Source organism: Schistocerca nitens, chromosome 9, assembly GCF_023898315.1.
Source record: "Schistocerca nitens isolate TAMUIC-IGC-003100 chromosome 9, iqSchNite1.1, whole genome shotgun sequence".
NCBI lineage: Eukaryota > Metazoa > Arthropoda > Insecta > Orthoptera > Acrididae > Schistocerca > Schistocerca nitens.
The window spans coordinates 212378686-212402760 of record NC_064622.1 but is presented as its reverse complement, the minus strand read 5'-3'; the positions used below and the strand labels follow the sequence as shown (position 1 = coordinate 212402760).

At 40.6% G+C, this 24075-nt stretch overlaps 1 protein-coding gene across 1 annotated transcript in view; it reads right to left on the bottom strand.

The window, feature by feature from the left end:
- Positions 1-3607: 3607 nt before the first annotated feature.
- The window catches only part of LOC126203895 (odorant receptor Or2-like), a 30254-nt gene continuing 9786 nt past the window's right edge, over positions 3608-24075 (bottom strand). Inside the window, exons 2-5 of the mRNA XM_049938281.1 lie at positions 18897-18996; positions 11047-11148; positions 9444-9599; positions 3608-3887 (exon numbers count right to left, since the gene is read on the bottom strand). Coding sequence (XP_049794238.1) covers positions 3822-3887; positions 9444-9599; positions 11047-11148; positions 18897-18996 — 424 coding nt within the window. The 3' untranslated portion in view covers positions 3608-3821. The remainder of the gene's footprint in view (positions 3888-9443; positions 9600-11046; positions 11149-18896; positions 18997-24075) is intronic.

The following is a 24075-nucleotide window of genomic DNA, read 5'->3' as shown; positions in this document are numbered from 1 at the left end:
TAAAATACGCACGTAATATCCTCCCAGAGACATAAATGTTATTTAAATTGACTTAGTGAATACATGGAAAAGGTTCTGCACTCATCGAAAGCGTTCTGAGGTCACCAACACTTTTTCACCAATAAAACTTTATGAAGCTCTGTCTCCGTAGAATGGTCACTTAACGCCTATACAATTATGCCCAAAGTGGTACTGACGTGGCAAAAAAATGGGCTAAAAACGGTGTTAGGGTGCCCGAAAATAACTTAAAATGACGGCCAAAACTCACGTAAAACTGAAAGACTGCGAATTCAGTAAAATAATGTTAATAAAATATACTGTTTGAAGATGGCAATCGCAAGCCGGACATTTTGGGTGAACTGAAAGCGATGAGCAAGGTATCCAGAAAAAATGTTAAGCAAAAGATTTACTGTTACCCTTGTATTAGGCGTACTTGTTAGTTGTTTGTATGTGCCATAGCATATAAATGTGTTGAAGTACATAAAGAAACTGTAAAAACTTTATTTACTTACAGAATTCGTTTTATATAAACAGCATACCCTGCTGTAACAGGAAAACGAATGGAACCAGCGAAAGAACGTTACTGTCGGAGCATAAAAAAGACTTACAGAAAAATGGGAAACCAGCTGCGTCAATCCTCATACCTCCTTTCTCACTAAAAATTTTGGCATGCGAACTTTTTCTGGCCGTTTGTGCTGAAAGAGAGTGGCAGAGGCAGCGACGATGGAAGGATGAGGAGACAGTGCCAGTGGGAGAAAGGAGGGTGGGAAAGAGAAAGTGGTAGTGAAAGAGAGATGGCTGGAGACAGGACCAGTGGGAGCCTAAGAGAAAGGAGACAGCAGAAATGAACATTATAGGTGAGTGTAGGCGATACATAGGCTTGGGTGGTGTGGTCTTTAATAAGTAGGTAGAAGGGAGGACTCGTTTTGGACTGAAGTTTTAAACACGAGAGTACAGGTGGAAAAAAATATGTTGGACTTCCCAGAATTTTTGAGCTACTGAGGTATGATGGAGGCAGTGGCAGTGGGAAAGAAGGGCAGAAGGAGGCAGAGTAAGAGAGAGAGGAGACAATAGCAATGACATATATTGTACGTCAGTGGGAGAAAACGGAGAGAGTGGGAGAGAGACAAACATGGACTGTGACTCTTAGAAGGAGACATTGGGAACGAAGGCTTAACTTCAAAGACAGACTGGGATAAAAGGGTTTAGAATGTTCTGTGTTAAAAGAGCTCGAATGTGTTCACATGCCAAAATTTTATGGGAAGGGAGGCGGCATGAGGATGGATGCAGTTGGTTGCCCACATTCCTGTTAAAGTCTTTTGAAGAGCAGTATAAGGGCCTTTTCTGTGCTCTGACAGAAGCGTTTGTCCACTGCTTGCTTATGTTACGTTTTTTTTACCAAACCCTTCTCCGTATTATCTATGTAATCCTTCACAGTATGAAATGTATTGCTTAACATGTACTTTTTTAACAGACTTTTATAACAAATATTTTTTCGTGATCTCTTTAATCTCATTGGGAAATTTATTGCAGTTTCATTCCTTGGTAGAATATGGTGTCTTGAGTTTTATGCTGATTCTTTCTTGGTAGATGTAAGTTCAGTCGAGATTTTGACCCATGGTCGTGAACAGTAACAATCAACGTTATTTTTGGTGTACACAGCTGACTGATAAATGTAGACACATGGTATAGGTAAACCACTCAGTGTTTTGAAAAGATTTTTATAATGAGCTCAGCTACTATTTTTCGTTATTATTCCTATCACGCTTATTTGTAGTTTGAAAAATGTGTTCCTATTTTATGCATGTGTTCCCCAGAAAAGAATTCCCTAGCTGAGAAATGGGTGTACATACTACCAGTATGTTAGTAAAAGATACACTGATGATAGGACTCTAAGAGGATAGAGTACTGATGACATTCTGTTCATACTTCAACTGAGAATCAACATTAATTCCTAGAAATGTTGTGTTTGTTATACAGACTAAAGAGGTTCCCGATACAAATAATTTTATATGATCATTTTCTCTTTTCTAACTGAAATTCATGTCATTTGTTTCTTTTTGTTCAGTGCCACTTTACAGCTTAATGACCAACTTTAAACTTCATTGAGGGCTTCATTTGCTTTCCTTTCAAGAAGATATCATGTTTCCTCAGTAACTATAGTAATGCCGTCCTCAGCAGAGAGAATATCCTTCCATATGACTTACACTATTGCAAAAGTCAATGATTAATGTTAGGAATAGAACTGTTCCTAATATACTACGTTGAGGAACGCCTATAGTAATGTATTTTGCTTCTGGTAAGTGTTTAGGTTAATGTTTACCCTTATCTGAGGGTTGGGTTATCTCTGCCCTTAGGACCCTATCTGCAAAATATGAGTGAAACTAGTCATTAGTTACACCTTCCACTCCTAAAACTTCTAACTTATTTAGTAGTATCTTACACTCAATATTATCCAAAGCTATTGAAACATCTAAATAATATGCCTATGAGAAAAACACATTCTTATCAAGACCATCAATGTGAATTCTATTACCTTCATTCTGATCATTTATATTTCATTTGACAGCTAGTTGGCGCTGGTAATGGACATTTCAGAACAGTCTGGATTAGCAGAATTGTATAATGCCTTATCAAAATTTATGATAAGACAGGACATGTTAGAAAGTAAAGAATGAATAATCTGTCCTCTCCAAATTTGTTTTGTATAATGTTTTCCCATCAGTACTATAATATATTTTAATTTCTTCAAAACATAAACTTAGAGATCAAACGTGGTTATCAAATTATATTTGAATACTTCTAGCGATCAAAGAATGGTAGATTTACAGCAGTTTATAAACTTCTTGACTGTCAGCTGTTAAGGAAGATTGACGGTGGTGGTCGGTAAGAAAAATGATTTAGCACTGTCTAAAAAGATACGATAAACTCTAGAAAACAGTTTATTTTATATATTAAGATTCAAGCACTATCAACTTAAACTAAACATAGATAAAAATATAAAATGTAAATGTGGAACTACTGCTTCCGAAAAAATTCTGAATCTTCTACAGAGAGACAGCATTTTACAATTTGAGAGTCTACGAAAGTCTTCAATCACCACCCTACTTAAATTAGAATTCAAGTAACTTGTGATGTAACAAGACAATAGCAAATTGTAAACATTAAATTAATGTCTTATTGGAAAATATTCTGTTACAGTTCACAAAATCAATGTCTCAGAGTTTCAAGACTTTACATAGTTTTCAATAATAATATAACTGTAACATTGGGAAAGTTATATCTACTACACAAATAAAATAAAGCTAATGGTGTGATTAATAATCTACTCAGTTTGAAATATGTGACTTCATAGGACAAAATCTGAACTTGAGGTAAGTTAACAAAAATAGAGCCAGTGCTAAATAAAGCATCAAATACGAAAGATAGTTCAGAAGAAAGAACTTTCACTTTATCTTCCCCCAGCAAAATATGATACTCAATTCGTGATTCTCATAAAATTTTTGTGTACATTTCTAAACATATTTGTTTCTCCAGCTTAACCTTAAGGAAATGTGGCTTGTAAGTACTGAATTATTTGGAAATGAAAGGAATAAACAACCGTCATTGAATAATAATTGACATTTATCACTGATCTAAGGCTATATGTGTAAATCTGCAGTGATACAGCAGTTTTGATATTTGAGATCTTTTGGTAACTGGAGTAACATCAGAAAACTGTTTTACGATTGTACTTTCTTCTAAACAATCTATATCTGAAAGGTGGGCCCAGAAAACAATACTGTAAGTAGCAAACTATGGACATCAATACCCATTGCTCCTCAGTCCACAGAGCGCTTGTTCATTTGACCCAGTAGTGCGTAGTATGAGTATGAGGCATTCACCATCTGCAAGGAATGGAGGCAAAAAATGAGAGCATTAACACAGGGAATCAGTAAGAATGATAAACCGCATTTATTATAATTAAAATGACAGATAGACAAACCAGTGACTTCTCGAAGCTAGAGAACTCAAAAAAATTACTAGTAATACACTACTGCATAAACAACTTAGGAGGCAGGTTCTTTATACCGAAACAAGAAAAGATTCTAGTGATCATGGGCTCTACAACGCTTACCTTACGAGCAATGAGCACTTGTTCAGTAGAGGTATGTTTCACAGTAGCAAATATGAAAAAGTACTAATAGCTATTAAGGTATGCACTTTCTATTCCATTTCTTCTTGTTTTGGCCCATACTCAGTAATATGATCACGGAAATCAGCCAAAGAACCCAAATAAGTATCAAAAATGTTTACAAAATATTAAAAAGGATGTCCATTAGAGCTTGCAATGTTTGGATGATACACTATGCATCATGATTATCAGGTCAGAAGCAAGTTTTGAGATACGTTACAGAAATGCAGCTTTCACGTCCTGAGACTGCTAGATAATAAGCAGTATTATGTACTCTCAAACACCTTGCATCAAGTAGTGGAACTAGCAAGATACATTGCGAGCTAATGGGTCTGATGAACACCGCAAGTCCATTAACTGTAATCTCACTGTATATTTTGCTCTTTTCAAAAGTGAAATGAACCTACTTGGCGTCTCCCATTGAAACCAAAACTGAGCCGATAAGACAGACTTCATCTTTTGCGAAATATGCTGTGTCCCGTCTCAGTATGAGTCACACACAATATGTCGGGGTCTACTAATCATCGGCAGTTCAAACGTATGACGAATAATGGTGTCCATTATGGAAATCGCAACAAGGGGTACAGAGGAAAGCCGTACGCACTCACCGTGTATACCTTGGTGCCTCATTCAGCATGTTCAGTTAGCTGTTCTCGCACCCATTGAGGCTAAAGGTCGTAATAAACTGCATATCATGGCACTGCATATTTGACACAAACGATGTCTGTCGTCTGGGCTCCGTGGTATTACATCGATCATTCCAGCGACTGGCAGAGAAGGTCGAGAATACCAATCTAACCATGCAGTTTGAAATAAACTCACAATCTGCAGCACTGTACACATAAAAGATCGTCGCCCCCTCGTTCTGAGGTGAGTGAAAAATTTGAACCACAAACTGCAAAGTATCTGTGACAAAGTAGGCTTGACCTTCACACTTCCGCTGTATGGCTGAGAATTTTAGAGTACCCTAAATGGGCCAGTTTTGAACTGTACATCAGAGGCTGCTGCCCAGACGGCCGGCTGTCTGTGAGGTGTACCCAAGGTTTTTCATTTTTTTTTAAATATTAGATTAGGTGACTCTCCATCCAGCCCAGATAGCTGTAGGAGACCCAGACGTATCAGTGTAAGAGCCAAAGAAGTTTCCACTAGAGGCGATAGTATTAAAATCTTAGTGGTTAACTGCAGAAACCTCTGCGAGAAAGTGCAAGAGTTTGCAGCAGTCCTAAAAAGCAGTGAAGCTCAAATAATAGCAGGTATAGAAAGTTGATTAAAACCTGAGGTTGACAGCAAAGAGATTTTTGAAGGGAACTGTCCAGCTCTAATATATGGTCTGTTACTGCACAGGCCCGGCAAAGCTTTAGTCCCCAGTACGCGAATGTTCGACCCACGGAGCGAACATCAGTCATAAAGACTCGATGAGCAACCACCACGGTTCTCTGGCACAAGCAGCAATTCTACACAAGGCTCCATGAAAACAACTAAAACCCAGATCACTTGTCACCGGCGTGCGCGTATAAATCTCTTGCCAAACCGCCAAAGCGCTATCGCTCGAGACGCAAATGATACGGCAGCTAAGCAATGCTAGGCGAAGAACGGGTGTAGTACAGGAACCGGTATTACCCCGTGCGCGGCTCACCTACATCGGAACAATATGCTGTCTACAGTCAACGAGAAAAAATGTACGACAGCTTAATTGTTTTGTATGATATAGGTAAATTTATGCAAAATTTCACAAAATACTTCACAGTCCACCCAATTATTTGGTAAGAGTACTCATCGCATTTACTAATAAGGTCTAAAAATTATATAATCTCATTTAAACAGAACTGGTGCAAAGTGCCGTATTACAGATTCACATTGTCGTCATACGTTCCCCTCTGTGATGCATGGTTTTTCACAATGAAGGGAGATTACATTCTCTACACTATTTCTATTTTATACACTTATCAAACTTTTGTTGAAACAAATGCAGATAGGAGTACGAATATTAAGACGTTCAAGTTATCCCTTAGTTCCTAAATCTTAAATAAATATATATGAAATACGTCTTTTATCTATTGCTGAAACCTCTGGTCTTTTGCCTAACGTAACCATGAATGTAAACAGTTCTTTTTTCTACGCTCAACAACCATAGCTTTGTCTTCAACTATTCCTAATACAAGCACACAAAACACAGGAACTCCTAAACAATGCTGTATCAGTCACATAACTTAAAAAGAACCTTTATTGGATTAGCTCTAAGTTGAAGACCATCGCGGAAAATTCCTGTTTTATAGAATGTTATAGGGTGACGGGCCGTCCAAATTGCTTTATGAACTAATTTCTTGTCTCTTAAATACTGCATCAAGAATGACTGCTAGTTTATGAAACACTGTGAATTGTCATAGCAGCAAACATTTGGATAGCTTTACGAGATTCTAGTGTCTCAATATTTGTACATTGATGTGCTTTTACAAATATGTCCAACAACCTCTTAGGAAAGTATTATCGATGTACAGTAAGGGACGACTCGGTAATTTACACAAATCTGACATCATTGACTATCTTAGGGGCTGGACCATGAATCGAAAAGTTTTTCAGCAAACTACTCAATAATAAAACAAATACGCAATTGTAACTAGCATCCAACTATAATGTTTGGGAAGTGCATATCCCCCTTCCGTGGAGTTATTATTTATGACAATCACCTGTCGGTTGTGGCTGAGGAACGACTTCTTTGGGCGGGTTACAGAATAGGCTACAATATCCTTTTTTATGCAAGAGCCCTACAGCCAGTCCAATTAAAAATGGAGCAAGCGGAGGGGAGACTGAGATAGGTAGCGCTGTGTCATGGTGTAGACCTGGCGACGACAGTTGTGACGTACGTATGATCAAAAGTAATTTGCCCCTTCTCATGGGCCATGAGGCGCTTGACTGATCGTAGCAGATGACTATCAGTGATATCAGATGACGCCAGCCAGTTATTACCGTGATGCATCTCAAGCGGTAACTCTGGGAGATAGGGAAGGAATTGATTCAGGTTCGTGTTAAAAAATGTATTGTAAGTGGATACATGGAAGTTCACTCGATGGAGCAACAATGATATAACAGTGGGAACAACTGAATAATATACTGCTACTAGCTAAGTGACACGTAGGGGGGGGGGGGGGATGGACGAAGTGCCACTAGCGTTACCAATGACCTTGTGGATGACATCGGAAGTTCACTGAGGCTTTTTGCGGATGATGCTGTGGTGTATCGAGAGGTTGTAACAATGGAAAATTGTACTGAAATGCAGGAGGATCTGCAGCGAATTGACGCATGGTGCAGGGAATGGCAATTGAATCTCAATGTAGACAAGTGTAATGTGCTGCGAATACATAGAAAGATAGATCCCTTATCATTTAGCTACAAAATAGCAGGTCAGCAACTGGAAGCAGTTAATTCCATAAATTATCTGGGAGTACGCATTAGGAGTGATTTAAAATGGAATGATCATATAAAGTTGATCGTCGGTAAAGCAGATGCCAGACTGAGATTCATTGGAAGAATCCTAAGGAAATGCAATCCGAAAACAAAGGAAGTAGGTTACAGTACGCTTGTTCGCCCACTGCTTGAATACTGCTCAGCGGTGTGGGATCCGTACCAGATAGGGTTGATAGAAGAGATAGAGAAGATCCAACGGAGAGCAGCGCGCTTCGTTACAGGATCATTTAGTAATCGCGAAAGCGTTACGGAGATGATAGATAAACTCCAGTGGAAGACTCTGCAGTAGAGACACTCAGTAGCTCGGTACGGGCTTTTGTTAAAGTTTCGAGAACATACCTTCACCGACGAGTCCAGTAGTATATTGCTCCCTCCTACGTATATCTCGCGAAGACACCATGAGGATAAAATCAGAGAGATTAGAGCCCACACAGAAGCATACAGACAATCCTTCTTTCCACGAACAATACGAGACTGGAACAGTTGAACGGAATGGACAGTGTCTTGACAGGAGTATAAAAGATGAACATCAACAAAAGCAAAACGAGGTGATGCTGGGGGAGTTAGATTAGGATTTATCAGATCTGGGATCCTCGTACGGCCACTGACTTCCACATGTAGCCATATTTGTATCTGGTTAACTTTTGCATCTATCGGATGCGTTATGAGGCATGTAGTGTTTTGTAAATATATCACAAAAGCACATCAAGGATTCTTCTTCTTCCTCTTTCGCTTACGCCTTTGACCTGCAGTTTTCGCAAAGTCGGCGTGGTTACAATCGGATTTGGCAAGGTTAATTTGAAGGGGTGGCCAGATGGCCCTCCTGCCACCACCCTGTATCCCCCAGGATGGAATCAGTGTACCCCAGCTGTCTACATCTAGTGTAAATCATGAAAGAGTGCGAACGTGTTGTAAATGTCTGCGAGTCGTGTAACTGAGGTGGGACGTGGGGACCAGCCAAGTATTCACCTAGTGGGATGTGGAAAACCGCCTAAAAACCACATCCAGGTTGGCCAGCACACCGGCCCTCGTCGTTAATTCGCTAGGCGTATTCGACCCGGGGCCGGCGCACCTACCCGAGTCCAGGAAGCGGCGCATTAGCGCTCTCGGCTAACTTGGCGGGCAAAGAAAAAAAAAGCACATCGAGGATGAGACATACATAGTGCAAAAACGATTGACAAAATCCTTCATTGTAGAAAGGGATTGTGTTGAAAAACAAATGGATTACTACAATTAAAAAGGCAGTCATTCACTGGAAGATCGAAACATCTTCACTTTGCTCTCTTACGTGGACCACTTACAGTGGTATTCTAAGAGCAAAACAATGTTAAAGCCTCTGGTAAAATTGGCAATAAGAAAGTTAGATTTTTAACTAATAATTTAACAGGGCATCCACTTCCTGTACAAAGTTTATTTTGCTGGATTAGTGGCCAAAAGTCTACGTGTTTCACACAAGCTAAATAGGCACAAAACGTAGGAGCTGTACTGTGAAACTGAAAAGAGTGCATTCCCTACTCAATCACTCAGTACAGGTGTCGAAACCAGTGTTATCGAGTATCGAAACGAACTGTTGAGGAGGGAATTTCGGAATATGTGTGTGGACAGCTGATACATTTGTGTACGGATGCAATTCTCAGAGTTATTCATAACTTGAAATTTGTATTACGGAAGAAGTCTGCTACTTATATGAGACTTACAGAGATTTGGCCAATAATCACGACCAAATAAAGGGAAACTGACGCCAATAAATTGCCTTGTTGGAAAAGGCAAGTATGCAATGCAACAACAGTGCGTACGTACTGACCGAAAGAAAGGCTTCCCTGTTGATCGGGCAGACATGTCCGGCAGTGAGAATGAGCGGTTTCTGGGCGCGGCAGATGAGAATCCTCAGGGCGCGCTTGAAGCTCGTTCCCGCATCCACCCACGAGCAGCTGTACGCTGCAGTCGAAACCGCTTCCGCCTGTTGACATCGGAGCCACAGCACTGATACCTGTACATCCATCTCTTCTCGTGGTTCTTCTACTGCTACAGGGCTGCTTTTCCGCTTTATAGATGGTTACCAAAAAACCCAATACACCTCGCTGACAAAATATATGGCAACAACTGCAAACTCTTCTATTACAGAAACAAGGGATTGTGAGTAGTGAGTACTTGCTGGCTAGTTACATTCTTAGTAATTAATAAGTCACGTTCATTGGAGAACAGACGGCGCCGAGTAGTTTTGTGTAAATACGTCACAATAGTCATACGTTTATCTTTATGTAAGTTTAGTTTAGGAAAGCTTACTACATACGTCTGTGTTTTCTTGAACAATAAATTTACTTTTGAAGATATTGCTTCGAGAAATACACAGTTTCTTCTTTGCTCCTCTTCACCCATGTAATGTTTTGATTATGTCACACCAGCATAAGCGTGTTTCCTTTTATTTTACTGACAAACAGTAAGTAAGTGCTGATGACCGTTTGTATGTATCCTGATTTATTTATTTGTGAATTTCATCATATTACTGAATGTTTACCGAAAGAAAAAGAGGAACAACTCTTTTGCTTCTTGACGTGGAGGGAAACTCCACCTGCAAACAATGGCAGTCTAATAAAACTGTAGGGGGAGACTATCAATATGATTTGATTGAACTAAGTATATCTAAAAGATGAAGTGATAATATGTATTCAGGTCTCACAGTTCATAAATGTAAATATTTTCTAAATAGCTGATGCAGAAGGTGGTGAGCAGAGTTTCAGTTGACAAAACTATTTATTGAATCAGGCTAGTCACACCACTGAAGCTATGTTTTTTTAACTGCATGTCTCTTAAGCCAGTAAATGGGTTATGAGTTTTCTGCATTTTGAAATATGTAGAATTTAACAATAACATTGAAAACAAAATATATCATCTTCAATGATTTTCATATCTTCCGCTATATCCAATGCGTGTAGTGTATTCGTGTTCAATATGAAGACCTAGAAGGAAAGTGTTCAAGTCTTTCCTTAGAAAAAAATGATTCCACTCAGATTTCTAAGTGACATGGTTCTACGTAATATCTGCATTAACCACTAACGGTTTTATTGAAGTACCAGAAACGGCAGGGTAAAGAAACGATTATACACAAAATACGTGGGAAATCTGCGAAGGAAAACAAGAAAAAACTCGAAAGTAAAAATTAATAAAAATGGTTCAAATGGCTCTGAGCACTATGCGACTAAACTTCTGAGGTCATCAGTCGCCTAGAACTTAGAACTAATTAAACCTAACTAACCTAAGGAATCACACACATCCATGCCCGAGGCAGGATTCGAACCTGCGACCGTTGCGGTCGCCCGGCTCCAGACTGTAGCGCCTAGAACCGCACGGCCACTCCGGCCGGCTAAAAATTAATAGAATAGAGTTTAATGTGACGTAGTTCTCACCTGATCTTTTACTTGGTGAGCAGCCCAGCAATAAAGATAAACCTGGCCTCCCAGCATAGGAAGAAAAACGAGGCATTTAATTACTGCAGTGATGTCAGAGCTCTGTGAAAAAAGAAATGATGGGAATCACACATCAAAAGAAGATGCATAATATTGCCAACTACTGTATCTACTAGGCACAGTTGTGTATACCGTCATTAACGTGGGCAGGTAGTAAGCGTGAGTACACACGTAAAAAAAGCCAAGTTATGGGAAAAATCAGCCTCTAGTTGCCAATGTTTCGCGCTGGCCTGATGATGTAGAGATCTTCGTCATACAGGATGTCCCACTTACGGTGAATACCATTAAAATCGTATTTTCCTTCAAACATATCGGGAGTTTCCTTACGTGGCAGTATGCAAAGGAGCAATAATTTCCTGTATAGTTAACAATCATAACTTTTATTCTCTACGCATAATCACAAGGAAGTGTTCTTCAATTGTAATTAGTCAGCTCTTGAAAAACTATCGCTAGTTAACGCCACATCAAAAAATAATTTTGGTATCAGCATAACAAAACACACATCCCGTACTACCACTAGTGAAAAGTATTATGTCGAAATCGTCAGTCTGTGAACTGGGAGGGCTGTTAATGTCTAAGACGTACATAAGAGACTAAAAGGAGCTGTCACCAATGCTTGGGATAAAGATAATCCGCTTAGCAGCAGAACAGTTACTTCCCATCTCGCCCTTGCCTATTTTTAGGCCCATTACATCATCAAAATCTTAAAAGGATTTATGTACCCACATTAGTCACTGAGTCACACACAGCGAAGAATATGAACTGTAGTGCATGTGCTGAATTGTGTGCCAGAGAAGTTAACCAAAAATACCCACTTTACCATCAAAGTTAGTGAACAGCCACTGTCATGAAAAAGGATGCTGCCAGGGTAGACCGCCCACGTTATTCACAGTATTATTTCCATTTCTGAATCACATGCAAAAATTAGGGGTGAGTGTTGTATGTTGGAATACTTTTTAGACTTTCACCTCTAGACACCACTACAATAGGAATTTTCTATATTTCCGTACACCATTTTAAAATGGTAGCATGCACTTTATGTGTGCTAAAATCGTTTTGTGAAATTACAGTAAATATTTCGGTAAAATAAGGTTTCCTCAAATGTGAAAAAATGTTGCAAGATCAACATGGTCAACTACATAGAAAGAAATAATCTAGTGAGAGTTGAGATTGTTGCGATCGAGAAAATCTTATCCATAATGTGTTTAATAGTCTACGTTTTACATTATTACTCAGCTACACACCAATAATCAGTAAGTGAAATTTAATTAAGAAGAATTATTACCAAAAACCAACTACAAATAAAAAACATTTTGAAATACAAGCTCTTGGTAACCAACACAAAGTTCCATTTTCGAGACAGGGAAAGCCCGCATTTCGTGATCGTGCGGTAGCGTTCTCGCTTCCCACGCCCGGGTTCCCGGGTTCGATTCCCGGCGGGGTCAGGGATTTTCTCTGCCTCGTGATGGCTGGGTGTTGTGTGCTGTCCTTAGGTTAGTTAGGTTTAAGTAGTTCTAAGTTCTAGGGGACTTATGACCACAGCAGTTGAGTGCCATAGTGCTCAGAGCCAGCCAAGACAGGGAAATTTGTTAAGGAATTAAAAAAGCTCTGATAATTTTCGAATATCACGTGTTACATGGAAGAACTATTCCATATCAAGGCACGACTGAAAACATGTGACTTGATTGTACACCTGTTATGTGTTGAATTCTAAAAATAAACATAATTTTATTCAACATAAAACTTTGTAACAGAACATATAACAGTGTCCTCAAAATAGCTATATTATACTACACAAAAATTAAATATCTAGATCTCATAATATTTACAAACGTTGCAATCAACAGAACTTCATCCCTCACGACAAGAAAAACAGTGGAAAATGTAAGATACTGCCTACGGTGGTTTCTAGTGTACTTCCCTTTATGTGATTTTAAAATCGGTCACTAGATTCAAACACCGACCAGGAACCATTATGTGGACACTATCTTCAGGTCTAACTGTCTACCTTTTCCACCTCTGTATGGTTGCCTAACTCATCTTCTAACCCCCTCCATGTCTTGGGCTCTAAACTCGCCCAAAATCTGGAAACAGCATGAAACGGCTCATCCATCCAAACGACATTCTTTCATTCCTACATAGTCCAAATTTTGTGGCGTCGACACCACGATTTCCTGTTACGGGCATTTGAATCGTTGTACGGGCCATATTCTGTCAGAAACTCTCAAAGTAGGAAGTAGATTACAGCAGAGTTAGTTGCAGGCGTGGGCAAATGTTATGCTTTGCAAAACACAACGCAGCCCCGCATGTTCCTAGGCAAGCTGGCAAGGCGAGCTGTAGACATAGCTGACACAGCAGCACCTAATCGAAAGATGGCGGAAGCCTTTCAACATCGGCAACCTTGGAAACGTTCCGAAAGTCATGGTCAAGCCCGAGCATTGCGAGAGAAGGGAAAGCACCTAAAGGGACGTGATAGCGATCGGATGGAAAGCTTACTTTTGCAATTAGAGATTTGGTTCTCCCGTAAATGCCATTGCCAGCAACACATATTACGCAGTACCGAAAAGGAAATGAATCGCTTGTTTACCGCAAACCATACGGAGCTGTGAGGTACATGCAGCAAATTCTGGAAGAATTTATCGATCAGCAGCTGAAGGGTAGGATTACTGAGGAGATTAATAGCCTATGGGGGGCTGGAACTGTCGTCGTGACTAAGAAATCAGCGGATGAATCACAGAAGTGTAGGTTTTGTTGTGATTATCGACATCTGAATGCCAAGACTATAGCGGATGCCTACTCTTTGCCGGAAATTACGGAAATTATAGACTGTTTGGGCGAGTGCAGCTGTTTTTCAAAGATGGAATCAAGGAGTGGCTACCATCAGATAGAAGCTGAATGTGTGTCATGTCCTTAGGTGAGTTACGTTTAAGTAGTTCTAATTCCAGGGGACTGATGACCTCAGATGTTAAGTCTCATAGTGCTTAGAGCCATTTGAACCACTTTGTAATCATCTCTGCTATTGTCGAATTTTCTTTAACGACAATTGCCACACCACTCTGTAGCCCGCATCTTGTTATAGTTGTGTACAAAGTCCTACACAGCACATTAACTGGTATCAAAATTAAAGCAACAAAGTGCTATTTCTCCGTCCTGTGTCTAATTCACAATATAATCATAAAAACTGTCAACAGATTGTAACCACCCCTCACTTATCGACCTTAATGACAGTGAAAAATTAAACCGCGTGTACCTAATGGGAATTTGGGAAAAGCAATCGTCACCGAAGTTAATTTGTCGGTAAAGAGGGAGGAAAGGATTACATCTTAATGAAAGGAAAAATGCAAATGAAACTGGTGGAAATTAATTTTGAAAAAGGGTAAAGTTAATAAAGAAAGTAAATGTGCGGTCGTTACGTTAACAATGAACTAGCGGTCATTAGATATTTGAGATTTTGGGAAAATTACGGTCGCCAGTCCTATGGACAATTACTATAGTACCTGAAAAAGAAAGGTTATTGCACATACAATTAGCACTAAAAGCGTGGCAACTGAAGGTTGACACGTGTTGTGTGAAAACTGAATGTTTGTCAGAAGTAATAAATTTCGCTACCCTCTGACTTCATTTAGCAAAAGAATTAATAAAACCGGAAAATTGAAAGTTAATTTAGTGACTGAAATTAATAGTGAGATTTGTTTCTGAAGCACTACGAAATTAAGTAAAAAAAGGTTAGTCTTGGGCTACCTCAACAATCATTTCAAAAAACTACTTGAATCTACGCAATTTAGAAATAAGAGATTTAATTTTGAACTTGAATTAAATGATTCTGGAAAATTAACAATAGTAACATTTAGTACGTACCAAGCTGAGCTACAGTCACAGGTAAGCTAAAATATGGTAACGAAACTCGCACTCTTAATTTGTGCTTGCGTAATCTAAATGCTGTAGCCAGCTATGAATACATTAAATGAACTTTGAAATTAAAGAAGTGAAATGGAATGTTTATACTTCAACGCTGGCGTCTGAATTTCAACGACACTCGGGTTCATTTCGGAAAAGGAAGGGACCCTGTTTGGTAATGCAATTGGGACAATGAGCAACAAAGGTTCATGCTAAGTTGCTGTAATTTTGTGACGCAACAATTTTAAAAGCTGAGGTCTGCCATACAGTTCTAAAACTTTACGCGCTTCCAGTCTTCCTTGTTGGTTGATTGAAGGTTTGAAGCCGTCGGTCGAGGAGGTGGCGACAGTCACTCATTGTCGGCCGTCGCTGTTTGCAGAAGCTGGATGTTGGCGCGCCTTCTTCTCGACACGGTCACCAGGCGAAACGGGCTCTTGATGTGCGCCAGCTAATGCTTCCCGTCCGCGACACCGTGTCCGAAACTAAAATAGCAAGTCGAGCGCAATTACATGCTGACAAACCCCGAAAGCGCGGCAACTCGAGGGAGAGTCACACAACACACCTGCTCCACTGTCTACTCCAGCCAGACTCTCCTCTGCCCGCGCTCCACGCGACAGAGTTAACACTACCAAAGATCCGAAATACTTTGGTTCTCCACACGACCTATCGATGTAATGGTTCGATAGCATAGTTTTCCCTAGGCAAGACCCAGCGTAAAAATACAAATAATATTTACAAAACAAACCAATTATACATCGACATAAATGCATAAACATATATATACAAACAGTAAAACAATTACAATATATAAAGAGACAGAAATGTCATATCTTCAGGTGACAAAATAAGGAAAAAATTTATAGTACAATAGATGGAAACAGGAGGATATGTATTTCCGGCGTTACAAGATGTCGTTAGGATCGTGTTTTGCACGGAAGATGACATTCCGATCAGCGGTCAACCACACCAGCAATAACGGCAGGGCACCTACCAAAGCCGGCCGGTGTGGCCGTGCGGTTCTAGGCGCTGCAGTCTGGAACCGAGCGACCACTACGGTCGCAGGTTCGAATCCTGCCTCGGCCATGGATTTGTGTGGTGTCCTTAGGTTAGTTAGATTTAATTAGTTCTAAGTTCTAGGCGACTGATGACCTCAGAAGTTAAGTCCCATAGTGCTCAGAGCCAGCACCTATCAAGTGGGCTATTGTTTGCCGGCTAGCCCCACATCCACAATCACTGTGTACACAGTCACAGAAGGTGCAGGATGGCACAGAGAAAACAACTACAGGCTCTCTGCTGTGGAGGGCAATAGGAAGAATGGAAGCAGAAGAGTCGCAAACTGATGTGGCTCGATGGGTTAATGTGAATCGTTCTCTTGTTTCTTGGATGAGGCGACAGTTTATTGAGACCGAAACGGTATCCCGGAAATCAGGACGGGCCAATCACGTGTGACATCAGAAAGAGTGGACCGTTATTTGGCTCTAAGGGCACGACTGTACCGCCATAGTACCGCACTACAACTCGCATCTGACATCGCAGCATCCTCTGGATGTGTTGTATCGAGACAAAAGCTGTACAGAAGGCTTCAGCAGAGTGGCATTTATTGTTGTAAACATGCCTTTTTTTTTTTTTTTTTACCTGTGGCATGTCTTCGCAGAAGGGAACGTCTAGTGTGCAGTAGTCAACATGCCACCTGAACGGTCGAACCGTGGGTCAATGTTGTTTTCACAGATGAGTCCCGATTTGGTCTGAAGAGTGATTCGCGACGGATTCGCATCTGGAGCACACGTGGAACACGATTTCGGGACCCAGACATTATGGAAAGACACCGATATCGAGGAGGATTTCCAATGGTGTGGGCAGCGATTATGTTGACTTCTCGAACGCCTCTTCATGAAACTGTGCAGGTGAATCAGCAAGATTTAACTGCTGTCAGGTACCGTGAGGAGATCTTGGGTTCTCATGCACAGTTGTTGCAAGGTGCTGAGGGCCCAGAATTCGTATTGGTGGACTATAATGCTTGATTTCATAGAGCACGGGTGGTTGATGTTTGTTTGGAAACGGAACACATTGCACGTATGGCGTGGCCTGGTCACTTTCGCAATTTGAATCCTATAGAGCATATCTATGATGCAGTAGGAAGACGGGTTGCATCACGTCAGCATCCACCAACCACTCTCCAAGACTTGTGAGCAGCTCTGCAGGAAGAATGGGTATTATTGCCTCAACATGAGATTGATGACATCATTCACAGCATGTCCCGTCGATGTCAGGCTTGTACGGTGCTAGAGCTCTTCACGCCCCATACCGAGCATATTAAGCAGTTGTTAGACTGTGTGTGCAAATTCGTTAAGTTGAAAAAAATAACGGAGAACATTTTTGTCTACCGTTATGCATGTTGCAGTTGATCACTTGTTTGTACAGTTTTGTGACAAAATAAACGCAACCTTGCAAAATTTCCGTTTGTTGCTTTAATTTTGGACACCAGTGTGCTAGTAAGGTCCCAGCGACCATAGTAGGTCCCAGGAGTAGACAATCTACAAAAAAATACGTATGTCCTAAACGTAGTACGATCTGGTGGAGATTGTTCCTGTAGAATCTATGAAGAAGGGTAAAAAACAATTAAGAGGAATTGTACATAATGTCACAGTGAATAAAAAGGAAATGTAACAGGCACATACCGAACGTCGTCATGTGGAAGTGAACACGCCCTACCACATGCTGTCTAAGTTACGGTCCACCAGCTAAAATATTTTGACCACCATAACAGCATTGCATCAAGAAAAATGGGAAGCTGTGCATGGGTTCCCGTTAAAACCTAGGAAACAACATGATACTACAGGCAGCGTAGTCCATGACCTAAATGTTTAACTAGCAACGCAAATAACTTGCACATGGTATGAAAATTAGATGGACGAAATAGGAGAACACTATCGTGTAGTGCAGGAACGTCAATAAGTAAACTAAATCGTACTGAAAACTGGATGATATGCTGCAAATACAAGAGGGACATTAAACTTGATGACAATGGAAGAATCGTACCTAAAACAGAGGCAGGCACCGTTGTAGGAAGTGCACACCAGAATGTCTAAACTTCACAGAAAAACACAGGTAACCAGCCAGCAAACAGCGTGGGGATAAGTGACTGAACGTGCGTACGGACACGGAAGCGGAAATATGGAACGTATGTATCAAACACTCGCGGGATGGACGAGAATGCTAGGTTGATCCCTTGCAATTAATATACAATAAAAATGTTACTATATGCTTAAATGAAACTAGGGTGACACATGTCAATAAATAAAAGCGCCAAAAAACGAAGAAACAGAAAAATTGTACAGTTTTGGCTTATAGGTAAAATTGGAAATGAAAAATTATAAGTTACAATAGCCAGTTAAACTAGAAAATCATTGACATAATGATTATGTGAGGACATGCAGGTAACCGATTCAGCTTCGAATAGCACATACCCTGATGCTATTTTAAAAAAAGTCTCATTCAGGAAAGGTATCAGCTGGGGAAAATATCAGAAACACAGTATTGCTAATAATAATAGTGCCAAAGAATAAAATAAATTATAGCTTAAGAGGTTTTACATCTCAAAATGATTTATCGCGTTTTTGGTTATCCAGACAGTAAAGTTATGTGGATCATTGCTGCTGTTGATGTTGACCATCCCGCAAGCCCACGATAAAAAAGGCATCTTTATTTGTTCAAGCTGATTGGGGGTCGAAGGCCAATGAGCATATACTTGTAAAAACATAAAAGATCGGTGTAATATGTGTTTTATAGCCCACTTCTTTCGTGGATGACGAAGTACTCGCTACTAAATATCTCTACATCAGTTACTCATGAGCGTAGCTATAGATTTAACTGAAGATCGTAAAAGCCCTTACGTATGTCGTCTGGAACAGCACCACACAGCCGACGAGGACGTTGAAGGCAAACAGTGTCATTGCTATTGGGCTCATGGTGTCATTTAGCAGCCTGGCGAACCTGTAACACGGGAAGGATTTCAGTGAACTGTGCGATTTTCATCGTTATCAGACATAGTCCTTCATGTGAAAAACTTTTGGACTCAAGAGAGCCTCTCAGTCTAGCCTAAATCGTGAACTTCACAATTTCAATAAGTTTGAAAAGTTGTGTCAACTGTTATAGAATGGAAATACAAGTTTCAAACTAACTTTGATACACGTTTTACGTAACAAACAACTTTGTTTCTAAAACGGGAACGGTCAGACTTGTTATGTCGAAGCCCGTCGTAGTTGTCTCCACTTGAAATAACCAAGCCAAAACTAAACTGCCGATACACACTCAAAAGTTACCTGAAAAAAAAAGAAAAATCTCGAAAACCAATATTTCTTACGCCTATTGCTAGCTACTGTCGCGGCACTTTCCGTGCATGGTCGGAAAAACGGGTTCGTCTTATCGTCGGAACTGTGCAAGGGGATCTCGACTTAAAGCTTTGTTAAAAATGGGAGCAAATATTCGGTTTTCTGTAGTACTTTCTTTTAATTTTTGGCGAATGTTTTGAACCATCTCGTTCTAACCATACTATGAACTGAAATCATATTAAGTAAGGACAATCTCGCTACGAATGTTCCGTCGTTTGCTATGGAGGTATAAAATAGGAGCCAGCAGACGCCATCAGAAGAAAATCTCATGCGCGAAATAATGGTTTAACTTTTGGACGAACACTTAGTGTAAACATATGGGTATGAACGACAGAAACCCTCACGGTTCTGTGTTACACCTATTTAGTTGCAGTTGCAATCACAATTCAAAAGCAAGAATACGGAGTGAATTATACTTTGGTTGATTACGCACCGGTTAAACTGTCACGGAGTTCGGGAGCGATAATTTGAGTGAGAATGGACAAGTATTATACTTTTATCATGTGAACAAAGCATTGATCCTGACAGAAAAGGTTCCAAGTACTACAGCATCTGAACGCTAAGAAGAAAAAAAACAAAAAGCAGTTACAAAACCCACTTTACATCAGAAACTTGTAAGTACTTTACTTAGGGAGCAGGTCGACGTCCCAGTTAGTTCACGTGGCTTATTCGCCAAGCAACTATACTCAGTATTTATACGAGTAAGTGTAACCATTCCTTTGTGGAAAATAAATATTATTTATCTTAAAACTTTCTTGAAAAAGGATTCTAGTAAAAGAGTGCCAGGTGGATCTACCATTCGTTAAACGTGTATGCCCGAAAAAACATTTGGATTTCAGTAGACGACACCACAGAAGCTGCAGGCCAGTGTGTACGTAGTGCAGTAGTCAGTGCTGTGAAATCCCGAAGGAAAACTTACCTGTTAAATATTCAAATTTTAGAAGGAAGAAACATTTAAAACATTCTACAATTGCAATTTTTAACGATTCCTTACCTTTTGTGTCAGAATGCTCTGAAATGCGACAGATTGCTGTTATTTCTTATACACGCTAATCCGTACATTATAAAAGCAGAAAATGCAGTAAAAGCTCTTAGCGTAAGTTATTGTAAGTTAGATTAAGTAGTCTGTAAGCCTAGGGACCGATGACCTCAGCAGTTTGGTCCCATAGGAACTTACCACAAATTTCCAAATATTTCAAATCGATTCTGGTATTTCTGCTTTCTTACAGACAAATGCATCATCTGTGAACAATCTTAAAGCGTTACCCAGGCTTTCTACTGAATCACTGATACACACTGTAAACAGTAACGGTACTATCACAATTCCTTGGCGCTCTCCGGAAATTAACTTTACATCTGTCGATTTTTATTTTGTTAAGAATGACTTGTTGAATTCTATCTTCAAGAAAGTCCTGCATCCAGTTGTAAATCTTACACGATACTCAGTAAGCTCGTATGTTTTTTTTTCTGTTTTCTAAACGGCATTGTGGGATGGTGTCAAACGCCTTCCTGAGGTCAAGGAACATCGCATCAATCTGAGCGCCGTTGTCAACAGCGCTGTCGATCTCATGGAGGAACAGAGCGGTCTCCATTTGTGGATCTATGTAGATTTTTGTACAGGAGAGTTTCGTTCCTCAAAAATGTCATAATTCTTCAGCATAAAATCTCTTTCACGACTCTGCAACAGATTGACGCCAACGCTATATACCTATAATTATGTGCAACTGTCCTACGAACCTCCTTCAAAACGGAAATGACTTGCGCTTTTTCAGTCACTAGGTATCTTTCGATGCGCCAGCGAAGTTGCTGTAAGGGGAGCAAGTTCTTTTGGATAATCGTTAGAGAGTCTCGCAGGTGTTATTAAAATGAAATGAATACCCCTAGCTGAATACAGGCGTTGATAAAAGTCAACGGGGACAGTTGAAAATGTGTGCCCCGTCCGGGACTCGAACCCGGGATCTCCTGATTCCATGGCAGACGCTCTATCCATCTGGTTTTTTCTTTTTTTTCATTTTTTGTTCGCTGTTGATAGTTGTGTTGGGTCGTTACGGACGTCAGATGACATCCGTTCAAGCTCGTTTCTTGATCCTTCCACTCAGTTTCTGATTACAGACGCCAACCAGCCCTCTGATCGAACACGCTGAGCTGCCGTCCCTGCTCCATCTCAGCTAAGTGCGATTGAAGGGATTTATCTCTGGCACGCCTCCCATGGGACCCACATTCCCAACTTATTGTCGCGCACTATATTCATAGTGCCCCTGCCCATTATACCCATTACTCGAGACTTGTTGCCGATTCCCGTAAGAGTTCGGGCACTGTTTGTGCATCCGCATATATAATGGTGTCTGTTTTTTCGGACATGTCCTTAGAATACCCGTACTCATAGTTGCTATCACAGCCTTATCATCACTGACCTTCCTTTACATTAAATGATTAGATAAATTCAGGTGTATTTGTAGCTAGGAGATCTAAGACGTTTCTTTTCTCAGTTGGTTCTCTAATTATCTTCACGAAGTCATTTTCGGACAAGACATTCAGAATAATGTCACACGATTCACTGTCTCTGTCACCAGTTTTGATACCATGATTCCCCTAATCTGTACCTGATAAGTTGAAGTCACCACATATTGCAGCGGCACGATCAGGAAAGTTATTAACAATATTCTTGAGGTTCTCTCTGCTGCGCTCTACCACCATAGCTCGTGATCCAATCGCTCTGTAAAAGCATCAGATTACCATTTTGGACCGACGTCTGAGGCTTAATCCAAAGGTTTTGCTGCAGTGGTAATACTGGTTCCCATTAGATCACCAAAGTTCAGCTCCGTCGGGCTTGGCTCTCACTTCGATGGGTGACCGAGTCTGCCGAGAGCTGTTGGCAAGTGAGGTGCACTCAGCCATTATGAGACCAGTTGAGGAACTACTTGACTGAGAAGTAGAGCCTCTGGTCGTGAAAGCTGACAAGGGCCAGGAAAGCCTGTGCTGACCGCATGCCCCTCCACATCCGCGTCCAGTGACACCTGTCGGCTGAAGATAACGCGGCGGTTGGTCGGTACGGTGGGGCCTTCCGGGGCCTCTTTGGACAGAGTTTGACACTTAACTTCACCCAGATTAATTCAAATTCGGATTCCGCGATGTCGCTAGATATTATCGAATTCGGTAATTATTTCATTCCGAACTTAGGATTTTGTGGCTAATCACTTCTGGTTTCAACCAACTTTCTGTTCTCAACATTATTTGTGCATTGTAACTATCAGTAAGTGATACTAGTTCTGGAACCTTTCCTTGCTTCTGCAGTTTACTAGTATCAAAATAATTTCTTCTACATCGGACTCGCAAGGACTAGCATTCTCTGAGAACATTACGGCTGGCGTACCTTCGGGTTTGGCAGGCAAATCGCCTCTGATCTCAATGTGTGGTTTCTCTAACCTACAAAGTGGTATAGTGCACCGCCCACTTCTTCAATCAAGGAGCTGGGCTCAGTCGCCGGGAAGACTCGCATCACTGGTAGCCACTCAGTCACAGTTACCACTCCGTCACTGGCCTTTATAGAGGTCAACACCAACCTTCCCTCTCTACCATATCTGAGAATCTCCTCTGCCCCACTACCAGCATTTGGAAATGGGGAAAGACTTATAACAGCCCGTCCAACTCAAATGAGTAGAAACGAAAGAAGTAAAAAATAAAAATAACAGAAAAAGTGAAAGAAGCTCGCCTGGTGACTGACTGGAATCCTTCTGATTCTAAGCTGGTCACTGGTCGGACAGCCCGCACTTCCTGAAGAATGAAAAGTCTTTCTTGCGTGTGTGTGTGTGTGTGTGTGTGTGTGTGTGTGTGCCATCAGACTTGTGACTGGTTTGATGCAGCCCGCCACGTATTCCTCACCTGTGGCAACCTCTTCATCTCGGAGTAACATTTAATAACCTGAGTCACGAATTATTTACTGGATATACTCCAGTCTTTCTCTTCCTCTACAGCATTTGCGCTCCACAACTCCCTCTAGTACCATGGAAGTTATTTCCTGCTGTCCTAACAGGTGTCCTGTCATCATCCTATCCCTTCTTCTTCTCAGTGTTTTCTACATATACTTTTCCTCTCCAATTCTGTGCGGAACCTCCTCATTCCTTACCTAGCTCCTCTGTAGCAGCTCACCTCAAATGCTTCGAGTATGTTCTGTTCCCATTTTCTCACAGTTCATGTTTCACTACCATACAATACTGTGCTCCAAACATACATTCTCAGAAATTTCTTTCTCAAATTGAGGGCTATGTATGATACAAGCAGACTTCTCGTAACCAAGAATGCTCTTTTTGCCAGTAATGGTTTGCTTCTGATGTCCTCTTTGCTCCGTCCGTCATGAGTTATTATACTGCCAAGGTAGCAGAATTCCTTAACTCCATCTGCTTCGTGATCACCAATTCTGATGTTGTTTCTCTCTGTTCACATTGTTGCTATTTTGCATTGCTTTCATCGATTTTCTCTCAGTCCGTATTCTGAGCTCATTTGACTGTTCATTCTATTCAGCAGATCCAGTAATTCTTCTTCACTTTCACTGAAGAAAGCTATGTCATCGGGGAATCTCATCATTGATATCATTTCACCTTGAATTTTAATTCCACTCTTGAAACGTTCTGTTATTCCGATTATTACTTCATCGATGTGTAGATTAAACAATAGACTACAT